A 12,618-nucleotide genomic window follows, 5' to 3' on the forward strand; every position below is an offset into this window, starting at 1 on the left:
ATGGACATGGTGGATGTCATGGCTTTGACACCATTGCCACCCGAAGAGGGGAGTGAATTTCTTCCAAGACGCTCCAGGTACAAGAGGTGAACTACAGTGCATTGCACATCGCCTATCTCAGAGACAGAGTTAGAAGAACATGCCCTGGTGCTAAAACACCCCAGGAAGAGCTACAGAAAAAAAGAACTGGCCAATGTCCTTGACTGATAGGGAACGGCTGTAGTGACTGTAACGAGGTCAACCAGATGGACCTCATAGAATGAGTTCCCTGTTTGGGCCAGATTAATAGCCCCAATCAAGGAGCACTGGCTGACAGATGTAAACAAGAGTGTCAGAGGTTCTGTTCATTCTGAGAGCTGGCACTGAGGGACCTGGATCAGTGTCAAGGACTCTTCACACGTAAATAAAGGGTGGCTTAATGACGGGATACTGATCTCTGTGGAGTTATTTCAACTAACGTGCCAACAAAGTTCACTGCCAATGTTAAAACTGGTGAACTCATGGAGATCCAAGATGGCGGCGACTCAGCAAGTCTGAGTCTATAGTGCTCCTCCCAAGACCTAAGCAAAGTGAGCCACCCACTTCCACCACACTCACCAAATCATTTAAAATAGTTTTACTTAATGTAATTAGTGGTTTAGTACTAAATTTAAACAGTTCAATCTCCAGTAAAAATGACTAGGTGGAAAGGAGCCCGCAGCTCTCAGCAGGCAGGAGCGCCTCCCCCACCCTCCTGAGCTGCAGCAGAGGCGCCTGCAGCCGCTCGGGGGACTTACCTACGGTGGTGAGCCTCGCGGAAATAATCTCCAAACTCGATGCATTGAAGAGTCCCGAAGTTGATGGAATTCACTCCCGGCCACGCTACAAAAGCATGGCCGAGACACTGAAGAAATTGAGACCCGAGTTGGAGGGGCGGAGCTAAAGGCTGCGACCTCCGAGGCCATTGCAGAAGCGGCCGTGGATTGGATCTGGACTCTCGAGCAGCAAGTCTGGACCTTAGAGAGTCACATTGACGACCTCGAGAATCGAGGTCGTCAAAAAAATAGTTGTTTGCTGGTCCTTTCCGAACGGAAAGAAGGCTTTTAAATCCGGAGGCTGGATCAGGCCAGGCAAGGGTGGAATGGGCCTACCGGGTTGCAATACACGGGCCTGGGCCCGGCTCGAACCAGCGCCCCCGCCCGGCCCTGTTCCGGCTGCAGAGCTATAAGGGGAGGCAGATGCTCTTGAAAGCCTCCAGAAATCTTGGGAAAGATCCCCAAGTCATGACTTATAAAGGATCCAAGAGTATGTTATTTCAGGACTTTTCCCTAGCTCTGGTCTGAAAGAAGAAGGTGTTTGATGAAGCGAAAAAGTGTTTAAGGAATTTAAACATTCAATACTCCTTGCACTTCCCAGCTATACTACGCTTCAGCCATGAAGGGTCCATGTATAACTTCGGATCACCGGAGAAGACCAGGGAACTTTTGGACTCTCTTAGATAAATTAGAAGAGTTAATTGATGCTGCTTTGCCCTACCCCCACCCCAGTTTACCTTTCTCTTTTTTCCTTTCATTACCTTACTGTTTAATATTATCGCCGGGGGGGTGGGAAGAAGGGTTTATTTATTCATTCTTTACTTAGCGATTTTCTTTCCCCTTTTTTATACACATAGACCAGGGGTCTAGTTAATGTAGATGGGGGGAAGGTGGCTATCTTATCCTATTTTATCTTTGTCCTTGGGAGCGGGGTTGTTTTCCCCTGTTATTTTGTAATACTATATTTAATTATTATTTGCCGAGACTGTAATTTTATAGTCATATATGTTCATATATGGTATTAACATTACCAAATATATCCAGGTGTTGGTGTGGGTGGGGGGGGGATAAGGATAGGGTACTCACTGTTAGTTCTAGTTCGGTAGTATAGTTGAATTTTCTTTATCCTACCATGGGGTGCCTGGGTCAAGGGTGGGGCACTGGTTGGGAGAGGATATGATGGGTTTTTTGGAAAGGAAGTGATGCCCCCTGGGAATAAGGGGGAAGATCTCAGTTTATATACTTTTTTTTAAATTTAGAAATAGTTTTTTATTATATTGATCTGAAGGTACTAAAGAGCTTTTATTTTTGTGAATTTTATATGCTCTATGCTTGGGATGTTTTGGATAGGGTTTCTTCTCCCGGGGGGTTTCGGATTTGCCCGGTGATTATGGATGATCGGTCAATTAAATGAAGCACCTGGAATGTCATGGGGAATAATTCACCAATCAAAAGGAGGAGAATATTATCAAATCTCAAGAAAGAAAGGATCGATATAGCTCTCCTATAGGAGACACATTTATTGGATAAAGGACACCTGAAATTACGACAGGGAAGAGATTATTTTCCATTGTCTCTTTCTATGAAAGGAAAACACTTTGGTAAACTGGGTGGCTGAGGGCCCTCATGGACTTTCAAGTTGGCACAGAATAATTATGGAATATACTCCCCTCACTTCCTTACAAATATGGTGCACCAGGAGGAAAACCAAATTACTCCATAAAATATGGCAGCCCCTCTTGAATTACACAAATACAAATATCCCGGTCATCCTACAAGGACCTTTATTTAATTGAGAGGGTGAACCTGGCTGGTCCGGGGTCCCTTGGGAGAAGAATCCCGCAAGAATACGGGTTTTGTTGTGATCTGATGTTAACACATTCCGAGCATGTATATCACTGCTCAATTTATGTGTTATCCATTGGGTTTTTTTCTCTTGAATAATGTAAGAATTTTAATCATACACTCTGGTTAGATGTAAGCTAGATGAGTAGTTAGTTGAGTTTGTTTTTTTTCTCTCTTGGTATTTCTTTTTTCTTGTTTGATAGATTTTGGTTATCATTTATTTAAGATTTAACTGTATATCAATGTTTATACTTGGGTTTTTTTTAGTTTTCTTTTGTAAACGTTTAAAAATGTTAAATTTTCAATAAAAATATCTACATTAAAAAAACTGGTGAACTAGAAAATGATGAGGAACTACTATGTGAGGTCAGGTGATAGAACAAAGCCAATCAAGGGAAAGGAAGGATATTCAAATCTGCAATGGGAAGGCACAAACAGGAGACATTTAGAACTTTGAAAAGCAGCATAATGTCAGAGCATACTAATACAAGCATTAATCTACTTTTTCAATCAGTTTCATTCTGTAAACTATTTTTCCTTCAGCAAAATAAGTAAAAGTATTGAACCTCTCAGCATCAACTACTTTTGACACTAGTTAAATAAAAATAATGTATTTTTTCCCCCAGCACTATTCCTACTATCATACCCTGCCCCAACAAATGTGACCTTACCAACCTTCCTACCATTGTGTTGGATTTCCCAAATCCCTCACAACCCATCTTGGGAATCACTGTCACAATGATGACATTTGTGCTGTGTACCCACAAAAGAAATTTAGATTAAGTTTATTTTGCATTAAATCTTCACAACCAACAGTTACATGGGGCCTTCATTCCATCTGCTCAATATGGATCTTAAATCCTGATTCCAAAGATGTAAGGATAACAATGTGCCATTCAATTTGAGATATCATATAATGAATATTTTTGAAAAGTATTTACCTTTCCTGCAACTTTGTGCATTTTGAAATGCAATTGCTACCAAGGCAGGACGCACAAAAACATGTAGTATCTGATTTCTATAGGATGCGCACATCAGCACGGAAATGGTGTACTTGAAAATATTTTCTACTGTGAATTTAGTTGGTGTCCCTTCTTGACAGAGCACAACCTGGTCTTTGACTGTCTTCACAATGTTGTGGCGTAGGGCAAGACTTGAGCGAATCACTTTGTCAGATGTTACATTCCCTGGAACACAACATAGAGATCAGTGAAATTTTGCACACTGCAAATGTAGATTTTTTAAAAATTTGGATTCATGATGAAATGGTATCCAATATATGAAAATAACAAATGAATATCAATATAGTATTCATTTCGCAAATGCAGATACTGTAGATCTGCTGGGAAACACATTATACATAGTTTTGAACAGGGAACTTTAAACTATAAAGACTGAAAAGTTTAATGTTTTAATTTTTCACCTAAAAAGAAATAAGTGCGTTTCAGATTTCACTCATTCTCCACAATTGAAGATTAGTGGTACATATGGAGGTGTAGTTATTAGAAGTTCTGATCCCATTAGTTTCCTACGTAAATATCTGTACCCACACTTACATGTGGCATAAGAGAATGATCAGAGAGAAGGTAGGACTGATCAGGGATAGTGGAGGGAACTTATGTCTGGAGTCTGAAGAGGTAGGGGAGGCCCTAAATGAGTTTTTTTTGCTTCAGTGTTCACTAGAGAGGGACCTGTTGATAGTGAGAACACCGTGGACCAGATTAATAAACTTGAAGAGATTGATATTAAGAGAGTGGATGTGCTGGAAATTCTGGAAATCATCAAGATAGATAAGTCCTCAGGGGCAAACAACATATATCCAAGGTTACTACGGGGAGCAAGGAATGAGATTGCTATGCCGCTGGCAATGATCTTTGCATCCTCACTCTCCCTGAGAGAAGTACTAGATGATTGGGAGGTGAATGTTGTTCTTCTGTTCAAGTAAGGGAATAGGGAAAGTCGTGGGAATTACAGACCGGTCAGCGTTACGTTTGTAGTAAGCAAGGTACTGAAAAGGATTCTGAGAGATATGATTTATGACTATTTGGAAAAAAACAGTTTGATTAAAGATCGTCAGCATAGCTTTGAGGGGGCAGGTCATGCCTCACAAACCTTGAGTTCTTTGAGGATGTGAAGAGAGAAGTTGACAAAGACTGAGCAGTGGATGTTGCATATATAGATTTCAGTAAGACGTTAGATAAGGTTCCCCACAGTAAATTCATTCAGAAAGTTAGGAGGTATGGGATATGGGGAAATTTGGCTGTCTGGATACAGAAGTGGCTAGCCAAAACAAGACAGCAAGTGGTAGAGGATGGAAAGCATTTTGTCTGGCAGTCGGTTATCAGTGGTGTCCCGTAGTGGGATTTGCTCTTGGGCCTCTGCTCTTCGTAGTTTTTATAGATGACTTGAATGAAGAAGTGGAAGAGTAGGTTAGTAAGTTTGCCAATGACACAAAGGTTGGTAGTATTGTGGATAGCGTTGAGGGCTTTTGTGGGCTACAACAAAACATTGTCAGGTTGCGCAGCTGGGCTGAGAAGTGGCAGATGGAGTTCAATCTGAATAAATGCGAAGTGATTCATTTTGAAAGGTCGAATTTGAATGCTGAATACAGAGTTAAAGACAGGATTCTTGGCAGTGTGGAGCAACAGTGGGATCTTGGGGTCCACTTATATAGATCCCTCAAAGTTGCCACCCAAGTTGATTGGGTTGTTGAGAAGGCATATAGTGTTTTGGCTTTCATTAACAGGGGCATTGAGTTTAAGAGCTGTGAGGTTTTGCTGCAACTCTATAAAACACTTGGAATATTGTGTCCAGTTTTAGTCGCATCATTATAGGAAGGATGTAGATGCTTTAGAGAGTGTGTGCAGAAGAGATTTACCAGGATGTTGCCTGAACTGGAGGGCTTGTCTTATGAAGAGAGGTTGAGTGAGCTATGGCTTTTCACACTGGAGAGAAGAAGGAAGAGAGGTGACTTGATAGAGGTGTTCAAGGTAATGAGAGGCATCGGTAAAGTAGCTAGTCAGAGACTTTTCCCCAGGGCAGAAATGGCTGTCAAGAGGGGTCATACTTTTAAGATAATTGGAAGAAGGTATAGGGTATATGTCAGAGGTAGGTTCTTTACACAGAGTGGTGGATGCGTGGAATGCACTGCCAACAGTGGTAGTCGAGTCAGAGACATTAGGGAAATTTAAGTGACTATTGGACAGGCACATGGATGGCAGTAAATTGAAGGGTGTGTAGGTTAGGTTGATCTTAGATTAAGATAAAATGTCCGGCACAACATTGTGGGCCGAAGGGCATATATTGCAATATACTGTTCTATGTTCTATTTTCACATCTCACCTTAGACCACAAGGTATCCAATTGTCACAGCAAAACTGAATTGCAGAATGCAAACACTAAGTCTTGATATACCAAAGTGTTAAATTTACTCAGGTGCATTGAAGCAGTGGCCTCGAAAAGCCAGTAAGGATTATTATTTCAAATATAAACACTTTTTTTTGTAAAGATATTTATTAGGAATTTTTTTAACTTTACAAACATATAAAATTATTGAAAAATACAATCAATAACAAATATCAGTATAATAAAAAGAAAAAAAACAAATTACAATACAACTACTGTCTGCTAACTACTAACCTACCCTATAATACAAAACAAACCCTAACACTGTGCAAAGCAACACCAATAAATAAGTAAATAACTAACAGATCAAAAAAAGAAAGAAAAGCAAAAAAAACCCCCACAAAATACAGAACAGAAGAGCTCCCAAACAAAGGAACTGGAGCATTCTACATGTACCCGTATTAACTCAGGAGACCCCCTCCAGGGCCCAGGACTTGACAAACTTAACCATCCTGGTTAAACAAATACCCTAGTCAAGATAACTGGCAAATCTATATCCAAATAACTCAAGTAGGGCTGCCATGTCTTACAAAAATGGTCTGTTGTGTGGTGCATCATGTTTGTAAAAAAGTCTAAGGGAATGTGCACCATAATTAATTTCTGCCATCCCAGCAAGGCCGGCAGGTTCTCAGACACCAGAACATGTGCACAGTATGCAAGAATATTAAATAGTTTCTTCCCATGCGCGTCTACAGATGGTAAATTCGGTAGACTTAAGAGGTGGGATATGCAGTCTACTTTAACTTCAGTCCTCAATACACTCCCTATCTCTCCCGCCACAGTGCTCCAATAAACACGGAGCCTGTGGCATGTCCAGAAGCAATGGGTAAGTGTACCTACACTTTTTTTTTTACATTTGAGGCACACTGAAGATGACCCTTTTTTAAACTTCACCAGACGGTCTGGTGCCAGACGACCCCTGTGCAGACTTTTAACTGCGTAGTTCATGTCCTATTACAGATTGAGATCTTTTGAGCATTCTCCCATATGTTCTCCCATGTCTCAGAAGAGATCTCCATTTCTAGCTCTTGCCCCTAGACCTTACATAACCAGTTAATATCCAGCCAGACCCTGCTGTCCAGCAGGCGATTGATGGCACTAACCGAAAGGGTGCTTGTGGAACGTAGCAATATCCTCTCTGTATGGGGCTTATAGGGCTTAGTGAGAAGAGTAGTCTTCTTCTGGATGAAATCCCTAACCTGAAAAAAATGGAAAAGATCTCTGCTGGGCAACCCGTATTTGCGACTCAGTTCCTCAAAAGACATCATAACCTCCCCATCAAACAAGTTACCCAAACTAGAAACTCCTCTCGCTGCCCACAGTTTGAACCCTGAGTCCATCATCCCTAGTCGGAACCCTGGTATGCCAACTATAGAAGTAAGTGGCGAAGTCTTGGATAAACAACCCTCACTCTGACACATCGCCCTCCATGCATTGACTGTACTAATGACAATGGGGTTCCGGCAGTGGTCCATAACTGTCATCTTATCCATGAACAACAGGTTAATAAGAGGGCACTTTACCTGGGAGGCCTCAATATCCGGTCGTATTGAATTTGGATCGTTGCCTACCTAATCATAGACAAAGGACAGCAGGGAACTCAGTTGACACCTCCAGATGTCTGGGAAATCAACTCCTCCCCCTCCTTGAGGCAACTGCAATTTAGTAAGTTTGATGAGGGGCTGCCCATGATGCCTGACAAAGGAACCATCCCATAAGCTTCCACAGCGTTGACCTGGGAAACGTTATAGGGAGCATACGCATGGGATAAAGCAAACGAGGAAGAACATTCATCTTAATGAGAGATATTTGGCCCAGACATGAAATTGGAAGAGCCTACTATCTCTGGAGATCTCGCCTAATATTGTCGAGCAAGTGAGCAAAGTTAGTCTGAAATAACAGATCAAACTTGGGGTAATAAAAATGCCTTGGTATCGGAACCCTGCCCGTGACCACTTAAAAGGGAACTTGGGCCACCTTCAACTTCTGGCACATCCTTAAGGTACCCCAAAGGCATAGCCTCCGATTTTGCAAAGTTAACCTTATATCCTGAAATAGCCCCAAATGAATTGATACATTATGTAAAACGGGGTACGGAGGCCATTGGGTTCGATAAAAACAGAAGGACATTATTCGCAGACGGTGTAATCTTGTGTGCCCTCGATCCCAGTTCCAGAGCGGTTATGTGGACGTTCTGATGAATGGCCACTGCCAGCGGCTCTATCACTACCGTAAACAACAACGGTGAGAAGGGGTAGCCTTGCCGACTACCCCGACCAATCCTAAAATTCCCAGATTTCACCCCATTGGCGATGAACGCGCCCAGAGGGTGGCGATATAAATCCTCCACCCACCTCGCAAAGACCACGCCCAACCAAAACTGTTCTCAGACATAAAATAGATATGTGTTGCTAGAAAAGCGCAGTAGGTCAGGTAGCATCCAAGGAGCAGGAGAATCGACATTTCAGGGCTCATGCCCGAAACATCGATTCTCTTGCTCCTTGGATGCTGCCTGATCTGCTGCGCTTTTCCAGCAACACATTTTCAGCTCTGATCTCCAGCCCTCACTTTCTCCCATAAAAAAGATATGGCCATTCCACCCAGTCAAATGCTTTCTCTGCATCTAAGGAAATCACCAACCCCTGAATCCATCTTTGCTGACAGACCTGGACCATATTCAGCCACCTTCTAATATTATTAGAGGACCCATGGCTCCTTATAAAGCCTGCCTGGTCCTCTTTAATAATATGGGGCAACACCTTTTCCAATCTCAGTGCCAGGATCTTAGATAGAATCTTGAAATCTGAACTTAATACAGAGATGGGCCAGTATGAGGCACAATCCTCAGGAAAATTAAGGAAATATTAGCTCCTCTCAAAGATGGTGGTAGGTATTCATATATAGGAGTGATTGGACATCTCCAACATCGGCCCTGATAGAATCCCTATAAACTCTTTATAAAACTCACCCGGGAGACCATCAGGGCCAGGCGCTTTCCCAATGCCATTCCGTATTCCCAATTTCTCCGCCTCTGCCGTATCTGCTCCCAGGAGGACACACCAGATGGCCTCCTTCTTTAGAGACGGCAATTTCCCTTCCCACGTGGTTAAAGATGCCCTCCAACGCATCTCGTCCACATCCCGCACCTCCGCCCTCAGACTCCACCCCACCAACCGTAACAAGGACAGAACGTCCCTGGAGCTCACCTTCCACCCTACCAACCTTCGCATAAACCAAATCATCCGCTGACATTTCTGCCACCTCCAAAAAGACCCCACCACCAGGGATATATTTCCCTCCCCACCCCTTTCCGCAAAGACCGTTCCCTCAGTGACTACCTGGTCAGATCCACGCCCCCCTACAACCCATCCTCCCACCCTGGCACCTTCCCCTGCCACCGCAGGAATTGTAAAACCTGCGCCCACACCACCTCCCTCACCTCCATCCAAGGCCCTAAAGGAGCCTTCCACATCCATCAAAGTTTTACCTGCACATCCACTAATATCATTTATTGTATCTGTTGCTCCCGATGCGGTCTCCTCGACATTGGGGAGACTGGATGCCTCCTAGCAGAGCGTTTTAAGGAGATCTCCGGGACACCCGCACCAATCAACCACACCGCTCTGTGGCCCAACATTTCAACTCCCCACCCCACTCTGCCGAGGACATGGAGGTCCTGGGCCTCCTTCACCGCCGCTCTCTCATCACCTGACGCCTGGAGGAAGAACGCCTCATCTTCCGCCTCGGAACACTTCAACCCCAGGGCATCAATGTGGACTTCAACAGTTTCCTCATTTCCCTTTCCCCACCTCACTCTAGCTCCAAACTTCCAGCTCAGCACTGTCCCCATGACTTGTCCTACCTGCCTATCTTCTTTTCCACCTATCCACTCCACCTTCCTCCCTGACCTACCACCTTCATCCCCTCCCCCACTCACCTATTGTACTCTATGCTACTTTCTCCCCACCCCCGGCCTCCTCTAGCTCATCTCTCCACGCTTCAGGCTCTCTGCCTTTATTCCTGATGAAGGGCTTTTGCCCAAAACGTTGATTTTACTGCTCCTCGGATGCTGCCTGAACTGCTGTGCTCTTCCAGCACCACTAATCCAGAATCTGGTTTCCAGCATCTGCAGTCATTGTTTTTACCACTCTGAAGTTGCCTAGCTGCCTCCTGTATTTCCTGAACTTCAAGGGGGTATTAAGGAGAGAGGCCTGTTCCATGGTTACCCCTGGGGTGTCCAAAATTCTTAAAGAGGTCTCCATTTTAGCCCTTCTGTCCTTGCAATCTGCAGACCGATACAATTTAGAGTAAAAGCTCCAAAAAGCCTCATTAATCTTTTTAGCATCGTATGTAAGGACCCCGGCGCTGTCTCTGATTGCAGTAACGGATTGAGGAACTGCTTTTTCCTGGTCAGGTACGCTAAATACTTCCCTGGCCTATCCCCATATTCGAACAGCCTTTGTCTACCAATGGCAAGTTCTTTCTTTGCGTTTTGTGTCAGTATTGAATTCAAGGCAGCCTGGAGGGCCGTGATCCGCAGTAGCTTAGTCACCAAAGGCCATGCAAAATGTGCCGCCTTGGCGGCTTTCAACCGCATCTCAAGTAGACGCTGCTGTTCCTCCTTCTGTCATTTCTGGCTAGCTGAAAAGGAAATAGCTAATCCCCTAGCAAAGGCCTTAGCAGTCTCCCATAGCATGGGCGGACTACTAGCCATACCTGAGTTGATAGTCAAGAATTCCTGAAACTCCTTCAAAAAGTATTCCACAAATTTGGAATCCTTAAGAAGAAAAGGGTCCAAATGCCAGTGCCGCAAACCTAGCCCTTCACTCTTGGCCTTAACCTCCAAATATACCGCCGCGTGATTGGAAACAGCTATATTCCCAATTCTACAACCCATAACTGGATCCAGGAGGGCCGAGGGAGCCAGAAAGAGGTCAATCCACGTGTGACATTTATGTGGGTTTGAAAAAGAGGTGAAGTCCCTGCCGGTAGGGTGAAGACATCTCCAAATATCCACCAATCCCAACCTCTCACATAAGTCAACCACCTGCTTGACCTGTGAAGAAATAGTCGGGGGCCCATAAGGCATCCTATCCACTGTCAGATCCAAAAGACAATTAAAATCCCCCCCTATAATAATGTGCTGTGTTCCAAAAGCACTCGACTTGGAGAAAGCACTAATCAAAAATTTGAGGGGATGCAACGGAAGACAGTAGACATTTAAAATGCCGTATTCCTCCCCATGTATCAGGGCTTTAAGTATCACAAACCGTCCCTGCTCACCTTTCACCTGCTCTAATAATGTGAACGGAAGATTTTTCTGAATAAGTACTGCCACTCCCCTACTTTTAGTAGTAAAGGATGAAAAGAATACCCAGTCATAACTCCCCTGTTGTAATTTCAAGTGTTCCCCATCATCAAGATGGGTATCCTGCAACAAAGTGATATTAACCCTTTCCCTCTTAAGACTAGAAAGCACTTTTTTCTTTTTAACAGGCGAATGATTTCCCTTAATATTCCAGGTGCACCAGTTAATAAGACATTTAGCTATATCCCATTTCAGAGACACTTGAACCCCCTGGAGGGGGATCCCTGCTTACAAAGCGCCGAGCACAAGTAAATTAAGACTCAGAGTTAAAGAACTATATGTACAAAAACTACTCTATCATAACTATTAACAACTATTACTATCAAAAACAACAAAGAAAACCAACTATAAAACCTTGAATATCTTCCCCCTGCCCATAGGAGACACTCACCCTACCCATCCCCTCCTTCACAGCTCCTTCAAACCTGGTCTGTGCCCCAACCTTAGGCCAGAAAAAAAGAGCAAGGAGATGATCCTTAAATCAAAAGAAAAGAGACAGGATGAGAACTCCACCCATCCCTGGCTTCATGTCACCCCTACTTGTGACTAAAAGAGAAACAGAATAAACAAAAAAAAGACACAACAGAGAACACCCACAAAATTTCCCATTAGAAAATCCAGTTATTAAAAAAAAGGAACATCTTATTCCAAGGCGTTTCCCCCCCTTTCCAAAAAAAAAGAAATTACTAGGGAGAATGAAAGCAATAAAAAAAGGAACAGAAAACGTGGGAAAGAAGGAAAAAAGAACAAACACTAATCGTATTCTTCAGGCCAATCTGTCTATTTTAAAGTGTCTACAAAGTTTTTAGCTTTATCCGCCGAGTCAAATATATAAACTGAGTCCTTGTGGCTGAAACGAAGCACTGCGGGGTATCTCATGGAGTACTGGATGTCCAGGTTCCTCAACCTCTTTTTAACTTCATCGAAGGAGTTCCTCTTTCGAATTAAAGCTGCAGAGAAATCCTGGAAAAACATGATTTTTGACCCCTTGAACAGCAGTGCCCGCAGATCTTTTCCCAGGGATCTGGAAGCTTTTGTGACTTTTTCCTTGTCCTTATATGAGTGGAAGTGCACTAGGACTGGACGGGGGCGCTGCACCGGCCCTGACCTGTGCACTGTCACGTGATAAGCCCTTTCAATCTGCAGCCTGCTGGACTCGATGTGAAGGCCCAAAAACTTCAAAGAAGCTGACTGGCTGCTCACCTT

At 43.6% G+C, this 12,618-nt stretch overlaps 1 protein-coding gene across 1 annotated transcript in view; it reads right to left on the reverse strand.

Moving 5' to 3' along the window:
* Nucleotides 1-12,618, reverse strand: part of gnpat (glyceronephosphate O-acyltransferase) — a 60,823-nt gene that overhangs the window by 20,978 nt on the left and 27,227 nt on the right. The window contains exon 10 of the mRNA XM_060852351.1: nucleotides 3,581-3,826. Within this exon, the coding sequence (XP_060708334.1) occupies nucleotides 3,581-3,826 (246 nt within the window). The remainder of the gene's footprint in view (nucleotides 1-3,580; nucleotides 3,827-12,618) is intronic.

Source organism: Hemiscyllium ocellatum, chromosome 3 (assembly GCF_020745735.1).
Source record: "Hemiscyllium ocellatum isolate sHemOce1 chromosome 3, sHemOce1.pat.X.cur, whole genome shotgun sequence".
NCBI lineage: Eukaryota > Metazoa > Chordata > Chondrichthyes > Orectolobiformes > Hemiscylliidae > Hemiscyllium > Hemiscyllium ocellatum.